We start from the raw sequence: 22,726 nt of genomic DNA, 5'->3' as shown, positions 1-22,726 counted from the left end.
AACCTAGAGACATAACGACCTGTAATGACCAGTAGGGTGACACAGATCTGAACCTAGAGACCTAACGACCTGTAATGTCTTGTAAGGTGACACAGATCTGAACCTAGAGACCTAACGACCTGTAATGTCTTGTAAGGTGACACAGATCTGAACCTAGAGACATAACGACCTGTAATGACCAGTAGGGTGACACAGATCTGAACCTAGAGACCTAACGACCTGTAATGACCAGTAGGGTGACACAGATCTGAACCTAGAGACCTAATGACATGCAATGTCTTGTAAGGTGACACAGATCTGAACCTAGAGACCTAACGACCTGTAATGTCTTGTAAGGTGACACAGATCTGAACCTAGAGACCTAATGACATGCAATGTCTTGTAAGGTGACACAGATCTGAACCTAGAGACCTAACGACCTGTAATGTTTAGTAAGGTGAAACAGAGCTGAATCTAGAGACCTCACGACCTGTAATGTCTAGTAAGGTGACACAGATCTGAACCTAGAGACCTAACGACCTGTAATGTCTTGTAAGGTGACACAGATCTGAACCTAGAGACCTAACGACCTGTAATGTGTAGTAAGGTGACACAGATCTGAACCTAGAGACCTAACGACCTGTAATGTCTAGTAAGGTGACACAGATCTGAACCTAGAGACCTAACGACCTGTAATGTCTTAGTAAGGTGACACAGATCTGAACCTAGAGAACGACCTGTAATGACCTGTAATGAGACCTAACGACCTGTAATGTCTAGTAAGGTGACACAGTAAGGTGACACAGATCTGAACCTAGAGACCTAACGACCTGTAATGTGTAGTAAGGTGACACAGATCTGAACCTAGAGACCTAACGACCTGTAATGTCTTGTAAGGTGACACAGATCTGAACCTAGAGACCTAACGACCTGTAATGTCTTGTAAGGTGACACAGATCTGAACCTAGAGACCTAACGACCTGTAATGTCTAGTAAGGTGACACAGATCTGAACCTAGAGACCTAACGACCTGTAATGTCTTGTAAGGTGACACAGATCTGAACCTAGAGACCTAACGACCTGTAATGTTTAGTAAAGTGAAACAGAGCTGAACCTAGAGACCTCACGACCTGTAATGTCTTGTAAGGTGACACAGATCTGAACCTAGAGACCTAACGACCTGTAATTTGTAGTAAGGTGACACAGATCTGAACCTAGAGACCTAACGACCTGTAATGTGTAGTAAGGTGACACAGATCTGAACCTAGAGACCTAACGACCTGTAATGTCTAGTAAGGTGACACAGATCTGAACCTAGATGACACAGATCTGAACCTAGAGACCTAACGACCTGTAATGTGTAGTAAGGTGACACAGATCTGAACCTAGAGACCTAACAACCTGTAATGTGTAGTAAGGTGACACAGATCTGAACCTAGAGACCTAACGACCTGTAATGTTTAGTAAGGTGACACAGATCTGAACCTAGAGACCTAACGACCTGTAATGTCTAGTAAGGTGACACAGATCTGAACCTAGAGACCTAACGACCTGTAATGTGTAGTAAGGTGACACAGATCTGAACCTAGAGACCTAACGACCTGTAATGTCTTGTAAGGTGACACAGATCTGAACCTAGAGACCTAACGACCTGTAATGAAGGTGACACAGATCTAGACCTAACGACCTGTAATGTTTAGTAAGGTGACACAGATCTGAACCTAGAGACCTAACGACCTTTAATGTGTAGTAAGGTGACACAGATCTGAACCTAGAGACCTAACAACCTGTAATGTGTAGTAAGGTGACACAAATCTGAACCTAGAGACCTAACGACCTGTAATGTTGTAGGTGAACAGATCTGAACCTGAGACCTAACAGACCTGAACCTAGAGACCTAACCTAACGACCTGTAATGTGTAGTAAGGTGACACAGATCTGAACCTAGAGACCTAACGACCTGTAATTTGTAGTAAGGTGACACAGATCTGAACCTAGAGACCTAACGACCTGTAATGTCTAAGGTGACACAGATAAGAGACACAGATCTGAACCTAGAGACCTAACGACCTGTAATGACACAGATCTGAACCTAGAGACCTAACGACCTGTAATGTCTAGTAAGGTGACACAGATCTGAACCTAGAGACCTAACGACCTGTAATGTCTAGTAAGGTGACACAGATCTGAACCTAGAGACCTAACGACCTGTAATGTGTAGTAAGGTGACACAGATCTGAACCTAGAGACCTAACGACCTGTAATGTGTAGTAAGGTGACACAGATCTGAACCTAGTAAGGTGACACAGATAACCTAGAGACCTAACGACCTGAATGTCACACAGATCTGAACCTAGAGACCTAACGACCTGTAATGTCTAGTAAGGTGACACAGATCTGAACCTAGAGACACAGATCTGAACCTAGAGACCTAACGACCTGTAATGTCACAGATTGTAGAGGACGTGACACAGATCTGAACCTAGAGACCTAACGACCTGTAATGTCTAGTAAGATGACACAGATCTGAACCTAGAGACCTAACGACCTGTAATGTCTAGTAAGGTGACACAGATCTGAACCTAGAGACCTAACGACCTGTAATGTCTAGTAAGGTGACACAGATCTGAACCTAGAGACCTAACGACCTGCAATGTCTAGTAAGGTGACACAGATCTGAACCTAGAGACATAACGACCTGTAATGACCAGTAGGGTGACACAGATCTGAACCTAGAGACATAACGACCTGTAATGACCCGTAGGGTGACACAGATCTGAACCTAGAGACCTAACGACCTGTAATGTCTTGTAAGGTGACACAGATCTGAACCTAGAGACCTAACGACCTGTAATGTGTAGTAAGGTGACACAGATCTGAACCTAGAGACCTAACGACCTGTAATGTCTAGTAAGGTGACACAGATCTGAACCTAGAGACCTAACCCTGTAATGTGTAGTAAGAAGGTGTAATGAGTACAGATCTGAACCTAGAGACCTAACGACCTGTAATGTCTAGTACACAGATCTGTAATGTCTTGTAAGGTGACACAGATCTGAACCTAGAGACCTAACGACCTGTAATTTGTAGTAAGGTGACACAGATCTGAACCTAGAGACCTAACGACCTGTAATGACCAGTAGAGTGACACAGATCTGAACCTAGAGACCTAACGACCTGTAATGTCTTGTAAGGTGACACAGATCTGAACCTAGAGACCTAACCTGTAATGTCTAGTAAGGTGACACAGATCTGAACCTAGAGACCTAACGACCTGTAATTTGTAGACCTAACAGATCTGACCTGTAATGTTTAGTAAGGTGACACAGATCTGAACCTAGAGACCACAGATCTGAACCTAGACCTGTAATGTCTTGTAAGGTGACACAGATCTGAACCTAGAGACCTAACGACCTGTAATGTGTAGTAAGGTGACACAGATCTGAACCTAGAGACCTAACGACCTGTAATGTGTAGTAAGGTGACACAGATCTGAACCTAGAGACCTAACGACCTGTAATGTGTAGTAAGGTGACACAGATCTGAACCTAGAGACCTAACGACCTGTAATGTCTAGTAAGGTGACACAGATCTGAACCTAGAGACCTAACGACCTGTAATGTGTAGTAAGGTGACACAGATCTGAACCTAGAGACCTAACGACCTGTAATGTGTAGTAAGGTGACACAGATCTGAACCTAGAGACCTAACGACCTGTAATGTGTAGTAAGGTGACACAGATCTGAACCTAGAGACCTAACGACCTGTAATGTGTAGTAAGGTGACACAGATCTGAACCTAGAGACCTAACGACCTGTAATGTGTAGTAAGGTGACACAGATCTGAACCTAGAGACCTAACGACCTGTAATGTCCAGTAAGGAGAGATCATATTCTAGAGACCTATAAGTATAGTCTGTATCAAAAATATATATTATATTATAATTCTAGATCTTGTTATACACATTGATATTTAAATATTAAGGAGATTTTCCAGGAGAGAAAGCATGGAGGATTAAATTTGTGGGGAATTCTTGGTTTATTTTTAAGGCTTCTAGAAAACTCTCATCAGTATTCGCAGCCTCGCAACATAACTTTTACGACAGCGTTAAGAGCTATTACCTGTAGCCTATACAGCATCTTTACACATGATCTGTCTGAACCTTTCAAGTGTAATCCTTGCCTTGATCTGTGTATTTTTTTTTATTAATTCTTCACAGATTTTTTACAGGGAATAACCAATACTAAAAGGATGCTATATGTCAAATGTAAAGGTTAGAGTATAAGACAGAGAATAGAATTGTAAATTGTGTTGCTCATATCACCTTATTTATCCAGAAATAGGTCTACTGTCATGTAATGCTTAGTACTGGAGTACTGAAGCTGTGATGTTCATGTTTATAATCCCTGTGTTACTTTACATCACAACTATATCAGACAAGATAGTTTATATAATTAAAGAAAAGTTTTATTATGTAATTATTGACTTTCTGTATATTGATATGAGGATTTGTCTACCAGAAAAAGGTGATATTTCTCTCATTCACAGGACGAGGATGATATCACATTAACAAGTCCTCATATTAACCTGAAATCGCCAATAACTGATTTTGATATATGTCACAGCATTAAAATGTCAGTTGAAAATAAAAGCCTAAAAATTGTTCAACATCCAAGGCAAATCAGCTCTGACGGTGTGCAAGTCAAGCTCTGGTCATTTACCATGTTTGTAAACAGATACTGCTGCTCTGTCATTGGTTGAAAGTACATCACATTATGGAAATTCCCTAATACTGTTTGAGAATAGGTTATCACTTTGCAATGTTATCCTCTCATGCAAGAATTTGCCAAATTCAGGATAACATAGCATTTTATGGAAACCTGTGGGAGACTTGAGAGGCAGTCCAAGGAGAGGGATTTTCTTTGTAATATAGCAGACAAAAGTGTCTCATAGGGCCAATCTACACCATAGCATGAAGAGTCGGATAACTAATTAACACAAAACACAGAGGTCTGATGTAACAGGTCTACATCACACCTAGGGGTCTAATGTCACTAATTTACAAGTCTACACCATACACAGGGGTCTGATGTCACTAGTCTACACCATACACAGGGGTCTGATGTCACTAGCCTACACCATACACAGGGGTCTGATGTCACTAGCCTACACCATACACAGTGGTCTGATGTCACTAGCCTACACCATACACAGGGGTCTGATGTCACAAGCCTACACCATACACAGGGGTCTGATGTCAATAGTCTACACCATACACAGGGGTCTAATGTCACTAGCCTACACCATACACAGGGGTCTGATGTCACTGGTTTGCAATACACACAGGGATACAATGTCACTAGTCTTCACCATACACAGAGATCTGATGCCACTGGTGTACCACATACAGAAGGGCTGATGACACTGGTCTACACCATACACAGAGGTCTGATGTCACTAGCATACACCATATACAGCGGTCTGATGTCACTAGCCTACACCATACACAGGGGTCTGATGTCGCTAGTCTACACCATACACAGGGGTCTGATGTCGCTAGTCTACACCATACACAGGGGTCTGATGTCACTAGCCTACACCATACACAGGGGTCTGATGTCGCTAGTCTACACCATACACAGGGGTCTGATGTCGCTAGTCTACACCATACACAGGGGTCTGATGTCACTAGCCTACACCATACACAGGGGTCTGATGTCAATAGTCTACACCATACACAGGGGTATGATGTCGCTAGTCTACACCATACACAGGGGTCAGATGTAGCTAGTCTACACCATACACAGGGGTCTGATGTCACTAGCCTACACCATACACAGGGGCCTGATGTCACTGGTTTGCAATACACACAGGGATACAATGTCACTAGTCTACACCATACACAGAGATCTGATGCCACTGGTGTACCACATACAGAAGGGCTGATGTCACTGGTCTACACCATACACAGAGATCTGATGCCACTGGTGTATCACATACAGAAGGGTTGATGTCACTGGTCTACACCATACACAGAGGTCTGATGTCACTAGCCTACACCATACACAGGGGTCTGATGTCACTAGCATATGCCATAGACAGGGGTCTGATGTCACTAGCCTACACCATACACAGGGGTCTGATGTCACTAGCCTACACCATACACAGGGGTCTGATGTCACTAGCCTACACCATACACAGGGGTCTAATGTCACTAGCCTACACCATACACAGGGGTCTGATGTCACTAGTCTACACCAAACTCAGGGGTCTGATGTCACTAGCCTTCACCATATACAGGGGTCTGATGTCACTGGTTTGCAATACACACAGGGATACAATGTCACTAGTCTTCACCATACACAGAGATCTGATGCCACTGGTGTACCACATACAGAAGGGTTGATGTCACTGGTCTACACCATACACAGGGGTCTGATATCACTGGTCTACACCATACACATGGGTCTGATTTCATCAGTCTACATCAAACACATGAGGTCTAATGTCACCAATATACACCACACACATGGTTTTGATGTCACTTATTGCCAAATATATAGATTTTTCAAGTAAGAGAAATGAAATTCCTTTCGAAGGACACCATATATAATTCTGAATCAAGGCCAACCATTAGTTGCAGCAAAGCCTTCATCAATTTTATGTAATCACTCATTCTTTCACAGGAAATAACACTGGTAGGAAAAGGCAATTGTCCTTGATAGTTGACCTTTGTGTAGTTATGCATATTGTATTAGTGCCACAGACTGATTCCAGATAACCTAACAAGTAAATAGCCCAATCATTGTTGTAACTTGGATATCGCCAAGATTTGGTTAATAAAGCACTTCTACGGTACCACGACATGGATATATATGGGACTCATTGATAATTCAAGAACGTTGGAATAAATTGGACGAATATTATGTGAACGTATAATCATATCGTCTAGGAAAGCAACAGATGTGAGGTATACATAGCCTTCAAATAACTTGTAAATTGATAAAATGATTTGTTCAGGAAAAATTTTATATAAGCATTTCTTCTAAAAAAATTTAAGAACCTGTAAAATAAATTAATTTTTCAGTTTTGATTTGATTCTTTTTGAAATTTATACTGCAACACATTCTGTTGACTCATTGTAAGGGATTGGACTGGTAATTCTTTGAAATAGCAAGATATTTATGGGTTTAAATAGCAAGATATTTATGGGTGGGCTTATTACCAGGCATGTGGTTATGAGAGAAAACTGTCAAGTATAATTTTAGTACAACTTAGATTTAGAAAGTGACACACCATATGTGTATGATGATTGTAAAACTGAATTAAATTCATTTACCTTAAAAGTATGAAAAGACAGCTATCTCTCAGAATAAAAAATGATAAAGAAATGCAAAATACAAAAATACAACTGGTGTCAGGCAACAGCAGCTCTGCCTCAATAATGGTAGGTATCAGTTACATTACTGGTGACCATTAACACACAGACAAAAACTCAGGTGTAATTATGTTTCACACCATAATGAGAAACAATGGCCATTACGATCATTCTGTGCGATGTAAGTGACTAATCTGAATGTCTTATGTTCAGATATATTGGAAAGATGGCATCTCACCTACTTATGTAGGTCATACTTGCCTTATCTTGTTACACATGCTAGACCTAACCTGAATTGGTGTGCACATTTAGCTCTCTTTATTTCCTATTAGTAGTTCTCAGTTAGCCCATGCAGGGAAATTGAATAAAGAATTGGATTCCTTTGTTCAGAGTGTGTATGGTTCAAACTAAAATTTGCAGCCATGCATTCAAACATTCATATCTGATGATCATCTTGAATGTTGCAATGGTGCAAATTTCAGAACAAAATTAAGATTGCCATCTTGAAAAATGTGTTATTTCCACTCTCCAGAATGGAGAGTGATATCCGTGGGAAAGACTTGGCTGATGATAATTTGGGTTTGGGTTTCAGATGGTGCTCCCTGAAATTTGAACACATTAACCACATTTGACATATAAATGTTGGAAACATCAGCACATGATAATGACAATTAGGATAAATTAGCAACAAATAATTAAATGTATTATACCATTCAATTGATTAGTATTTTATAAAGCTTCTAAATGGCAAAACCAAAATCAACAATAGTATCAGAGCACCTGTATTCTGTCTATGTTATCAGAGCACCTGTATTCTGTCTATGTTATCTGACACTAGTATGTTATCTGACACTAGTATCAGAGCACCTGTATTCTGTCTATGTTATCTGACACTAGTATCAGAGCACCTGTATTCTGTCTATGTTATCTGACACTAGTATCAGAGCACCTGTATTCTGTCTATGTTATCTGACACTAGTATCAGAGCACCTGTATTCTGTCTATGTTATCTGACAATAGTATCAGAGCACCTGTATTCTGTCTATATTATCAGAGCACCTGTATTCTGTCTATGTTATCTGACACTAGTATCAGAGCACCTGTATTCTGTCTATGTTATCTGACACTAGTATCAGAACACCTGTATTCTGTCTATGTTATCTGACAATATTATCAGAGCACCTGTATTCTGTCTATGTTATCTGAGCACCTGTATTCTGTCTAGTATCAGAGAGCACCTGTATTCTGTCTATGTTATCTGACAATAGTATCAGAGCACCTGTATTCTGTCTATGTTATCTGACAATAGTATCAGAGCACCTGTATTCTGTATTCTGTCTATGTTATCTGACAATAGTATCAGAGCACCTGTATTCTGTCTATGTTATCTGACAATAGTATCAGAGCACCTGTATTCTGTCTATATTATCAGAGCACCTGTATTCTGTCTATATTATCAGAGCACCTGTATTCTGTCTATGTTATCTGACACTAGTATCAGAGCACCTGTATTCTGTCTATGTTATCTGACACTAGTATCAGAGCACCTGTATTCTGTCTATGTTATCTGACACTAGTATCAGAGCACCTGTATTCTGTCTATGTTATCTGACACTAGTATCAGAGAACCTGTATTCTGTCTATGTTATCTGACACTAGTATCAGAGCACCTGTATTCTGTCTATGTTATCTGACACTAGTATCAGAGCACCTGTATTCTGTCTATGTTATCTGACACTAGTATCAGAGCACCTGTATTCTGTCTATGTTATCTGACACTAGTATCAGAGCACCTGTATTCTGTCTATGTTATCTGACACTAGTATCAGAGCACCTGTATTCTGTCTATGTTATCTGACACTAGTATCAGAGCACCTGTATTCTGTCTATGTTATCTGACAATAGTATCAGAGCACCTGTATTCTGTCTATGTTATCTGACAATAGTATCAGAGCACCTGTATTCTGTCTATGTTATCTGACACTAGTATCAGAGCACCTGTATTCTGTCTATGTTATCAGAGCACCTGTATTCTATCTATATTATCAGAGCACCTGTATTCTGTCTATGTTATCTGACACTAGTATCAGAGCACCTGTATTCTGTCTATGTTATCTGACACTAGTATCAGAGCACCTGTATTCTGTCTATGTTATCTGACAATAGTATCAGAGCACCTGTATTCTGTCTATGTTATCTGACAATAGTATCAGAGCACCTGTATTCTGTCTATGTTATCTGACAATAGTATCAGAGCACCTGTATTCTGTCTATGTTATCTGACAATAGTATCAGAGCACCTGTATTCTGTCTATGTTATCTGACAATAGTATCAGAGCACCTGTATTCTGTCTATGTTATCTGACACTAGTATCAGAGAACCTGTATCAGAGCACCTGTATTCTGTCTATGTTATCTGACATGTTATACAATAGTATCAGAGCACCTGTATTCTGTCTATGTTATCTGACAATAGTATCAGAACACCTGTATTCTGTATTCTGTCTATGTTATCTGACACTAGTATCAGAGCACCTGTATTCTGTCTATGTTATCTGACACTAGTATCAGAGAACCTGTATTCTGTCTATGTTATCTGACACTAGTATCAGAGCACCTGTATTCTGTCTATGTTATCTGACAATATTATCAGAGCACCTGTATTCTGTCTATGTTATCTGACACTAGTATCAGAGCACCTGTATTCTGTCTATGTTATCTGACAATAGTATCAGAGCACCTGTATTCTGTCTATGTTATCTGACAATATTATCAGAGCACCTGTATTCTGTCTATGTTATCTGACACTAGTATCAGAGCACCTGTATTCTGTCTATGTTATCTGACAATATTATCAGAGCACCTGTATTCTGTCTATGTTATCTGACAATAGTATCAGAGCACCTGTATTCTGTCTATATTATCAGAGCACCTGTATTCTGTCTATATTATCAGAGCACCTGTATTCTGTCTATGTTATCTGACAATATTATCAGAGCACCTGTATTCTGTCTATGTTATCTGACACTAGTATCAGAGCACCTGTATTCTGTCTATGTTATCTGACACTAGTATCAGAACACCTGTATTCTGTCTATGTTATCAGAGCACCTGTATTCTGTCTATGTTATCTGACAATAGTATCAGAGCACCTGTATTCTGTCTATGTTATCTGACACTAGTATCAGAGCACCTGTATTCTGTCTATGTTATCTGACAATATTATCAGAGCACCTGTATTCTGTCTATATTATCAGAGCACCTGTATTCTGTCTATGTTATCTGACACTAGTATCAGAGCACCTGTATTCTGTCTATGTTATCTGACACTAGTATCAGAGCACCTGTATTCTGTCTATGTTATCTGACACTAGTATCAGAGCACCTGTATTCTGTCTATGTTATCTGACACTAGTATCAGAGCACCTGTATTCTGTCTATGTTATCTGACACTGGTATCAGAGCACCTGTATTCTGTCTATGTTATCTGACACTAGTATCAAAGCACCTGTATTCTGTCTATGTTATCTGACAATAGTATCAGAGCACCTGTATTCTGTCTATCTGACAATATTATCAGAGCACCTGTATTCTGTCTATGTTATCTGACAGATCAGAGCACCTGTATTCTGTCTATGTTATCTGACACTAGTATCAGAGCACCTGTATTCTGTCTATGTTATCTGACAATAGTATCAGAGCACCTGTATTCTGTCTATGTTATCTGACAATAGTATCAGAGCACCTGTATTCTATCTATATTATCAGAGCACCTGTATTCTGTCTATGTTATCTGACACTAGTATCAGAGCACCTGTATTCTGTCTATGTTATCTGACACTAGTATCAGAACACCCGTATTCTGTCTATATTATCAGAGCACCTGTATTCTGTCTATGTTATCTGACACTAGTATCAGAGCACCTGTATTCTGTCTATGTTATCTGACACTAGTATCAGAGCACCTGTATTCTGTCTATGTTATCTGACACTAGTATCAGAGCACCTGTATTCTGTCTATGTTATCTGACACTAGTATCAGAGCACCTGTATTCTGTCTATGTTATCTGACACTAGTATCAGAGCACCTGTATTCTGTCTATGTTATCTGACACTAGTATCAGAGCACTGTCTGTATTCACCTGTATTCTGTCTATGTTATCTGACACTAGTATCAGAGCACCTGTATTCTGTCTATGTTATCTGACACTAGTATCAGAGCACCTGTATTCTATCTATATTATCAGAGCACCTGTATTCTGTCTATGTTATCTGACACTAGTATCAGAGCACCTGTATTCTGTCTATGTTATCTGACACTAGTATCAGAGCAGAGCACCTGTATTCTGTCTATGTTATCTGACACTAGTATCAGAGCACCTGTATTCTGTCTATGTTATCTGACACTAGTATCAGAGCACCTGTATTCTGTCTATGTTATCTGACACTAGTATCAGAGCACCTGTATTCTGTCTATGTTATCTGACACTAGTATCAGAGCACCTGTATTCTGTCTATGTTATCTGACACTAGTATCAGAACACCTGTATGCTGTCTATGTATACTGTCTATGTTATCTGACACTAGTATCAGAGAACCTGTATTCTGTCTATGTTATCTGACACTAGTATCAGAGCACCTGTATTCTGTCTATGTTATCTGACACTAGTATCAGAGCACCTGTATTCTGTCTATGTTATCTGACACTAGTATCAGAGCACCTGTATTCTGTCTATGTTATCTGACACTAGTATCAGAACACCTGTATTCTGTCTATAGTATCAGAGAACCTGTATTCTGTCTATGTGATCTGACACTAGTATCAAAGCACCTGTATTCTGTCTATGTTATCTGACAATAGTATCAGAACACCTGTATTCTGTCTATATTATCAGAGCACCTGTATTCTGTCTATGTTATCTGACACTAGTATCAGAGCACCTGTATTCTGTCTATGTTATCTGACAATAGTATCAGAGCACCTGTATTCTGTCTATGTTATCTGACACTAGTATCAGAACATCTGTATTCTGTCTATAGTATCAGAACACCAGTATTCTGTCTATGTTATCAGAGAACCTGTATTCTGTCTATGTTATCTGACACTAGTATCAGAGCACCTGTATTCTGTCTATATTATCAGAGCACCTGTATTCTGTCTATGTTATCTGACACTAGTATCAGAACACCTGTATTCTGTCTATAGTATCAGAACACCTGTATTCTGTCTATGTTATCAGAGAACCTGTATTCTGTCTATGTGATCTGACACTAGTATCAAAGCACCTGTATTCTGTCTGTTATTCGACACTAGTTTCAGAGAACCTGTGTTCTGCCAATGTTATCTGACACTTGCATGAGAGTACCTGTTTTTTTTTTTTTCTCTACGAAATCTGACAAAAGTACTAGAGCACCTGTGTTCTGTCTACGAAATCTAACACTAGTGTTAGAATACCTGTTTTCATCAGCAACCCTCGTAATCTGTATGCATCTAATGATCATGTGTAGAAAAGCTAAATAAAAAGTAAAACAGAAAATTTTAAGAAGTATGTCGGGGAAAGAAAACAGAATGATTTACCAGATAACTGTATTTTCATACATTTAAAATTGCAAGCTATTCAGAATATATACTTATGTAGGTAGAAGATTACCATGCACAAAGTAGGTCTCAATGACCCAGTTATTTACCACACATTTTGCAATCCAAATGTGAAATAAATATGATTGGTTTCAACTTAGACTTAGCTCTCTCACTCTTGCATACAATCTTGGTGTATCAAACCAGAATGTAACTTTTTAGTACTGTTTTGTTCTAGTATTTGATGTGACCTATATATTTAGACAATAAACTATTCAAAGACTTCTCAAAGATCAGGGCTACTTATCCTGCCTTGGGCTGCTGTCAGTAGTCCTGTTGCTGTAATATCTGTTTATGAAGGACCTGCCAAGGAGAACATTCACCTAGTTATCTGTTTATGAGCATAGAGCCAGCTACTTTTATTGATGATGGTGGGCTATTCAAATCACCCTACATCCGTGCGTGGTCTGTCCGTAAACAATTTTTGTTATCACTTTTTCTTGTGAAGTACTTGATGCATCTTTCTCAAATTTCATATGTTAGTCCCCCTTGGCCCCTAGATTTTGGGTCTGATCTAAGAGAAAAAATGGCCGACAGATGGCCATTTTTTGGATTTTGCCTAAAGATTGTTATTGCTATTTCTTAAGAAGTACTCAATCGATCTCGATCTCTATCAAATTTTGTATATAGGTACCCCTTGGTTCAAAGTTGTGCCTGTTTATCTGTAGGTCCGATCAAAGGAACAAAATGGCCAACAGACAGCCATTTTGAATTTTGTCTAATAAATTTGTTATTTCTATTTATTGAGAAGCGTGTGATAGATCACTCTCAAATTTCCATTTATGGTTCCCAATTGTCCCTAGTTGTGCCTGTTTGATTTTGGGACTGTTCAGAAAACAAAATGGCTGACCAATGGCCATCTTGGGTTATTTCTCATTGCCATTTCTTGATAACTACTGCATAGATCTTTCTTATATTTCATGTGTAGACCACTCTTTGTCCCTGCTTGTGCCCATTTGGTTTTGGGACTGATCAGAAAAAGCAAAATGGTGACCCTCTTTGATTTGACAGTTAAAGATTATTATCGCTATTTCTGCAAAGGATTTAAGTTCAAATTTCTTATTACTAAGAGCAAAACAAGAAAAGAAAGGAAAAGATCCAACTTTTAAAGAACACATAAAGACCAAATACTGATGGCCACCAAGATCCTTCTGGGATCTCTTATTTTTAAAGTCACATGTACTATTTTGTGAACTTTTACCTAAATTACATTATCAGTTATCAATATATGACTATGAATTGCACTGTTACACTGAATGTCATTAAATATGAGTTCTGTATTTATAAATGTGAAATGTTTGGGACCAAATTATACCCCACACATAGATAATGGGGAATATGTAGATATCACTTTGTCTGTGAATGCGTACAAGCATATGTATGTGCATACACAAAATATATCCTCCTCGACCCGTTGACAGTCCAGTTCATATTCCTCCACAGAATCACTGAACTAGATCTACACCTGATTAGATATTGGTGGCCATTGGTCAAGGTTAAATGTCAAAAGTCACTTGACTACTTTTGAAATAAAAAGCTTTTGTACGAGATATTTCATGAACTCCTGTAGGAGTGAAGGGCCAAGTGAGCTTATGCTGTGGTGAAGTCTCTGTCTTCATCCGTTGTGCGTTGTTTGACGTCTGTCTGTCCAGCATCAAGTTTTCCATTTAAACGAATTCTCCTCAATAACCAGCCAACCAAATTAAAGCCTGACAAAGTTAGCAAACGAAATGACCTTCACCTTAATTCAAGGTCAAATGGATCAAATGTGTTCAAATGTTTAAACAACATCTTCTGATAAACCAAAAGGCACAGACTGATAAGTTCTTCAGATGTAGCCTGACTAAGTTTTTGATAAGAGATGAGAGTGTCTCAAGTCACATGGTTGAATTTGTCAAGACCTTTCAATGACTTCTTCTGACTGACCAGAAAGGTGCAGAAGCATCATTTGTTTTGGCTGATAGGTTCCTAGAATGAAGCCAGACAAAGTTTGCACTAAAAAAAAGACCATGAGCCATATTTAAGGTTACAGGGTAGAATTTGTAAAAACATTTAAATGGCTTCTTCTGACTAACCAAAAAGCCCAGAAGTATGGTATTTGGCTTATACAATTCTAGGATGAAGCAGTATGAGGTTTGCGAAAAGAAATGTTAAAGAATTTGTTAAAACCTTAAAAAAATTTCTTCTGACTCACCAAAAGGCACAGAAACATTTTTTTTGGCTGATAAGTCCCAAGGATGAAACCCAAGAAGGTTCATAAAAACAAATGACCTTGTCCCATATTGACCCATATTGAAGGTCATAGGTGCCATATTTGGTAAAACCTTAAAACAACTTCTTCTGACTAATCAAAAGGGTAATTGGTTAATAGGTTCCTAGTATGAAGCCCAACAAAGTTTGTAATGTTTGAATGGTTCATTATTTCTGAAAGTACAAACAGACATTTGTCATTGCCTATATCCAATCTTTCCGAGTCTGCCTTCTTAAATTTCTATTACATATACAACTAAGAGTGCAGGGATTTTTTTCTACTTATTTCTACTGCAACTGATTTAAATCTTGATGTTGCTCCAAAACTAAAGATGACTTTGGTTGACTGACAGCTAAAGTAATCAAATATATTCGTATATGTGTGCATTGCTGCAGATATGTAAGTTTTATTCACAGAGATTAGATACCGTCATTATTTTCTACTTTTCTCTCTGGTGCTTAAATGAAAGATCAAGTTGATCTTCAAAATCAATTACCAAGATGGTAAAGTGTTGATGTGTGATGGAGCCTCGTGTTCACAGTGTAGTACAGATCAACTAAGACTTAAGCTGGTCATGGCGAGCCAGGCTTCATTCTCTATTTACAGCTTAAATCCTTTTGGTTGTAACCGTCGATTAGCTGGCAAAAAACGATGTCAGTGACGGCGATGAATTATTTAACTGTAATCTGTGTGTAAATAGATATGCATGTGAGTGTCGTGCCAAATCCTGACAAATCTCCATTCCCATTCACATTGGCTTAATCCTATATTGACACTCTTAACACCACAACCCACAGACTCGTTTTTTTTCTTTTTCATCTTTATCAATCAATCACATTCATATATAGTTATGCAATTTAGACATTTCCGTGGAAACAATTCATTGTTGTCCTCTTTATGACTTTTCCTGGAATGACATTTTTATTTTGTACTTAAGCTAATCACAATTCCAGACCTGAGCCTTATCTGATGTAGTTGGATCAATTCTTTCAGTCGGACAGGATACTAAGCAACATTAAGGACAACACTGGGTTCATCTGAAAGGCTTCTTATATTTCTTATCTGTAGAAAAAAGTATTTGACCTCGACATGAAAGAAATTAGAATTTTTTCTACCTAACTATCTGTTACTCTATATGTTAATTAATGGAAAAAAAATACATAAATTGTTTGGATAAATAATGAATGTGATTTACATTAATCATTTATGCAGAATCATAAGTGTTCATTAGTTGTTCTAATATATTGCTATACAACAAATTGACTGAAAGACCAATTTTAAAGCATTTAATAGGAAAAAAGTCATTAAAACATTGACGTACAAAAAATGTCATTAAAACATTGACATAATTAATAAATATGGAAACAAATAATAGTCAGTCCCAAACTTATGAAATACATATTTATTGTTTCATGATAAAGTGGATATATACTTACAAAATACATATTTATTGTTTATTGATAAAGTGGATATATACTTACAAAATACATATGTATTGTTTAATGATAAAGTGGATATATACTTACAAAATACATATGTATTGTTTAATGATAAAGTGGATATATACTTACAAAATACATATTTATTGTTTCATGATAAAGTGGATATATACTTACAAAATACATATTTATTGTTTCATGATAAAGTGGATATATACTTACAAAATACATATATATTGTTTATTGATAATGTGGATATATACTTACAAAATACATATTTATTGTTTAATGATAAAGTGGATATATACTTACAAAATACATATTTATTGTTTCATGATGTGGATATATACTTACAAAATACATATTTATTGTTTCATGATGTGGATATATACTTACAAAATACATATTTATTGTTTCATGATAAAGTGGATATATACTTACAAAATACATATTTATTGTTTCATGATAAAGTGGATATATACTTACAAAATACATATTTATTGTTTCATGATAAAGTGGATATATACTTACAAAATACATATGTATTGTTTAATGATAAAGTGGATATATACTTACAAAATACATATGTATTGTTTAATGATAAAGTGGATATATACTTACAAAATACATATTTATTGTTTCATGATAAAGTGGGTATATACTTACAAAATACATATTTATTGTTTCATGATAAAGTGGATATATACTTACAAAATACATATATATTGTTTATTGATAATGTGGATATATACTTACAAAATACATATTTATTGTTTTATGATAAAGTGGATATATACTTACAAAATACATATTTATTGTTTCATGATGTGGATATATACTTACAAAATACATATTTATTGTTTCATGATGTGGATATATACTTACAAAATACATATTTATTGTTTCATGATGTGGATATATACTTACAAAATACATATTTATTGTTTCATGATAAAGTGGATATATACTTACAAAATACATATTTATTGTTTATTGATAAAGTGGATATATACTTACAAAATACATATTTATTGTTTATTGATAAAGTGGATATATACTTACAAAATACATATTTATTGTTTCATGATAAAGTGGATATATACTTACAAAATACATATTTATTGTTTCATGATAAAGTGGATATATACTTACAAAATACATATTTATTGTTTATTGATAATGTGGATATATACTTACAAAATACATATTTATTGTTTCATGATAAAGTGGATATATACTTACAAAATACATATTTATTGTTTCATGATAAAGTGGATATATACTTACAAAATACATATTTATTGTTTCATGATAAAGTGGATATATACTTACAAAATACATATTTATTGTTTCATGATAAAGTGGATATATACTTACAAAATACATATTTATTGTTTCATGATAAAGTGGATATATACTTACAAAATACATATTTATTGTTTCATGATAAAGTGGATATATACTTACAAAATACATATATATTGTTTATTGATAAAGTGGATATATACTTACAAAATACATATTTATTGTTTATTGATAAAGTGGATATATACTTACAAAATACATATTTATTGTTTATTGATAAAGTGGATATATACTTACAAAATACATATTTATTGTTTCATGATGTGGATATATACTTACAAAATACATATTTATTGTTTATTGATAAAGTGGATATTGTTTAATGATAATGTGGATATATACTTACAAAATACATATTTATTGTTTATTGATAAAGTGGATATATACTTACAAAATACATATTTATTGTTTATTGATAAAGTGGATATATACTTACAAAATACATATTTATTGTTTCATGATGTGGATATATACTTACAAAATACATATTTATTGTTTCATGATAAAGTGGATATATACTTACAAAATACATATTTATTGTTTATTGATAAAGTGGATATATACTTACAAAATGCATATCTATTGTTTATTGATAAAGTGGATATATACTTACAAAATACATATTTATTGTTTATTGATAAAGTGGATATTGTTTAATGATAATGTGGATATATACTTACAAAATACATATTTATTGTTTATTGATAAAGTGGATATTGTTTAATGATAAAGTGGATATATACTTACAAAATACATATTTATTGTTTATTGATAAAGTGGATATTGTTTAATGATAATGTGGATATATACTTACAAAATACATATTTATTGTTTATTGATAAAGTGGATATTGTTTAATGATAAAGTGGATATATACTTACAAAATACATATTTATTGTTTATTGATAAAGTGGATATATACTTACAAAATACATATTTATTGTTTCATGATGTGGATATATACTTACAAAATACATATTTATTGTTTATTGATAAAGTGGATATATACTTACAAAATACATATTTATTGTTTCATGATGTGGATATATACTTACAAAATACATATTTATTGTTTATTGATAAAGTGGATATTGTTTAATGATAATGTGGATATATACTTACAAAATACATATTTATTGTTTCATGATAAAGTGGATATATACTTACAAAATACATATTTATTGTTTCATGATAAAGTGGATATATACTTACAAAATACATATTTATTGTTTATTGATAATGTGGATATATACTTACAAAATACATATTTATTGTTTATTGATAATGTGGATATATACTTACAAAATACATATTTATTGTTTCATGATAAAGTGGATATATACTTACAAAATACATATTTATTGTTTCATGATAAAGTGGATATATACTTACAAAATACATATTTATTGTTTCATGATAAAGTGGATATATACTTACAAAATACATATTTATTGTTTCATGATAAAGTGGATATATACTTACAAAATACATATTTATTGTTTCATGATAAAGTGGATATATACTTACAAAATACATATATATTGTTTATTGATAATGTGGATGAATACTTTATTTATTGCACAATAAACCCTTTCCTTAAAGCTTATCTACATTTATAGCTCTCCAGCTTAGGTATATGTTACCCCACTCCCTAAGTAATCTGTAAAAATAATTAATATTGCACAATCACTTTATTATGTTATAGCATAATTACTTTTTAGCATATTAATGCAATGATAAAATTGTGTATTCACAATAATCACTATATCATCCCCATAAAAACTACAATAATATTTTAGCACAATTTTGTAAAGGAAAAAAACAATGTACGTTTACAATTATTGCTAGATAAATACCATACTGTACAGTACCACTTGATCTTGACTGCTATTATAGATAAATATACTGTACAGTACCACTTGATCTTGACTGCTATTATAGATAAATATACTGTATAGTATCACTTGATCTTGACTGCTATTATAGATAAATACCATACTGTACAGTACCACTTGATCTTGACTGCTATTATAGATAAATATACTGTATAGTACCACTTGATCTTGACTGCTATTATAGATAAATATACTGTATAGTACCACTTGATCTTGACTGCTATTATAGATAAATATACTGTACAGTACCACTTGATCTTGACTGCTATTATAGATAAATATACTGTACAGTACCACTTGATCTTGACTGCTATTATAGATAAATATGCTGTATAGTACCACTTGATCTTGACTGCTATTATAGATAAATAACTGTATACTGTACTGCTATTATAGTACCACTTGATCTTGACTGCTATTATAGATAAATATACTGTATAGTACCACTTGATCTTGACTGTTATTTGATGGTAGTTCAGCCAAACCACACACAATATCTAATATGCTACGAATGTTGTTATGTCATTTCAGCATACATTACAACGCCAGCACTCATTGCCCCTGAGTCGAGAAGAAGAAAACCTTGGATCAGTCAACTTCAGCCTTACGTATAATAAAGAGACACATCTCCTTACAGTCAACATTATCCAGGCTTCTGATCTGACCCCTCGTGACCTCTGTGGTAACCTTGACCCTTACTGTAAAGTGTCTCTCCTACCCTCTCATCGAAGCCAGCTCCAGACCAAGGTCCACAATAAGACTGTAAACCCTAAATTTGATGAGGAGTTTATCTTTGATGTTTCACCTCATAAGCTGCCTTTCTGCTCCCTTGAGATTCTGCTGCTGGACTATGATCAGTTTTCACGACACGAGAGTATCGGCCAGGTCAAACTTCTCCTCGACTGTGTTGATCTGCAGGAGCCAGCCTTCCTATGGAAAGGCATTTCGCCAGTAGAAAGGTCTAAAAGTAAAGACGTAAGTACACACAAATACAACATTATTGTCAATGTCCTAGACCTGTTTTCTCGATTTAGTCTGTAAGATTATGCTGTTTAATTTTATTTCTAGAGTTTTTTGTATTATTTGTTCTTTTTAAGGATTTTACCTCTAACAAATAAATCTTGTAATGTATGAAAATAAGATACATTTTGTGTACCTTTTCGGGATGGAAATCTGAATCAATCTTGTCAAAGTATGAACAGATATTGCTAATCTTAATATGTATGTGCGAAGATGCTATTAATCACAACATACTCACGTACTGATTAAGAGGGTGTTGACTTTATTGTCGACCAGTTTTGCCTCTGTCACAGAGGTCCAAGAAGCCTCTGCGACAGAAGCGAAACTAGTCAACAATAAAGTCAACACCCTCTTAATCGATAACGCATAAGTATGCTGTGATTAATAGCCTCTTCGTATATACTTCTTAGTCTTTGATTAAACGCCCAGCATACCTTTAGGGTATTCATACTCACAGCAATGTATCCACCTAACACCCTTTTACTTACTCCTGACGTTGGCTCCTTCTTTTTGAAATTATCTTAATATGCAAACAAAGAAACATGATAGGTTCTTTGTAGACCCAAATATAATGAAAGATATATTTACATGTTTCATCTCAAGGCCAACCATCATCAGAACAACAAAACATGATAACTTCAATGTACTACGAATCACTTACAGCTCAATTTCCTGAGCATAGTCAACTTTAAGCGTTATTGTCACACATAATTTTTAAAGATTTATGTATTTACTAATTATCGTAAACTTCACATTCGATAAAATGATAAGATTTATTTTCGGCCAACATTGCTGTATGACAGTCTTATAACTTCTTTGTCTGTAAACCAACAATTTTGTTTTCTTGGCTTAATCATTTTTCACAATAGAATAAATTTAGTGTGATTGATTTTGCTGGAGCATACAATAATCATTGTTTATCATCTCTGACTTAATTCTTCGTGATTTACCAATATTTGGTAATGCCTCAGTTGGGAAATTTGTGATATGTTTTCATACGATGGTTGATACAGTACACAGATGAAGGCATTTTTCAGACTCAGCAACCATTTATTGATCTGAAATGTTGCATCTGAAAAAATTTTACTTTAAAATCGGAAATAATTCAGCATTAATGGTATTTGTCACTAAATTTACCACAATTACATTAGCTGAAGATTATGTGTGAGCAAACATTAGGGTTTCAAACAACCAACAAGTGAAAAAGCTGCAACAACAACACCAGATATTCATGTCTTTCTAATACATATTACATGTACAGAAAAACAGATCAGTTTTTATTTCTGCATTCCTCAAAGAAAAGTTCAGTGTTCCATTAAGATCCATAACTCTCCTGATAACCACTTCTAAATGCTAACACTATTTTTGTATTCCAGCAGAAGGATTATGGTGATCTCATGTTCTCCATGACATTCTTGTCTAGTGCGGAGCGTCTGACAGTCGTGGTTACCAAGGCCAGGAACCTCCGCCATCTTGAGGAAGGGAAACTTTTGGGTGAGTGGGAGACAATGTTATATAAATATTTCACATTATAGGAGGTGAAAGGTATTTTGTTGAAAGTATTTTAAAAGTGAATATGTTGCTATTTCAAAAGCCATCAAAAGCTTAACTTCAACATTACAATTTAACAAAGTTAACAGAGACATGTTTACAAAAATCCTAATCTTAAAATTTCAGTTAATAATCAATTAAAAAATAATCAATTAAAAATTTAAAATATCAACAAATGAAAGGCTAGGATAATAAAATCTGGTGTTCAGG

At 35.4% G+C, this 22,726-nt stretch overlaps 1 protein-coding gene across 1 annotated transcript in view; it reads left to right on the top strand.

Moving 5' to 3' along the window:
- LOC132557977 (synaptotagmin-6-like) overlaps positions 1 to 22,726 on the top strand; it is a 118,806-nt gene that overhangs the window by 94,003 nt on the left and 2,077 nt on the right. Inside the window, exons 3-4 of the mRNA XM_060222511.1 lie at positions 20,477 to 20,920; positions 22,342 to 22,459. Of these exons, the coding sequence (XP_060078494.1) occupies positions 20,477 to 20,920; positions 22,342 to 22,459 (562 nt within the window). The remainder of the gene's footprint in view (positions 1 to 20,476; positions 20,921 to 22,341; positions 22,460 to 22,726) is intronic.

The sequence above is a fragment of the Ylistrum balloti genome, unplaced genomic scaffold (genome assembly GCF_031769215.1).
Source record: "Ylistrum balloti isolate Yb309-2 unplaced genomic scaffold, AGI_CSIRO_Ybal_v1 Utg369658, whole genome shotgun sequence".
Classification (NCBI taxonomy): domain Eukaryota; kingdom Metazoa; phylum Mollusca; class Bivalvia; order Pectinida; family Pectinidae; genus Ylistrum; species Ylistrum balloti.
The sequence above is the reverse complement of the archived record's forward strand: the minus strand, read 5'-3'. Positions and strand labels throughout refer to the sequence as shown.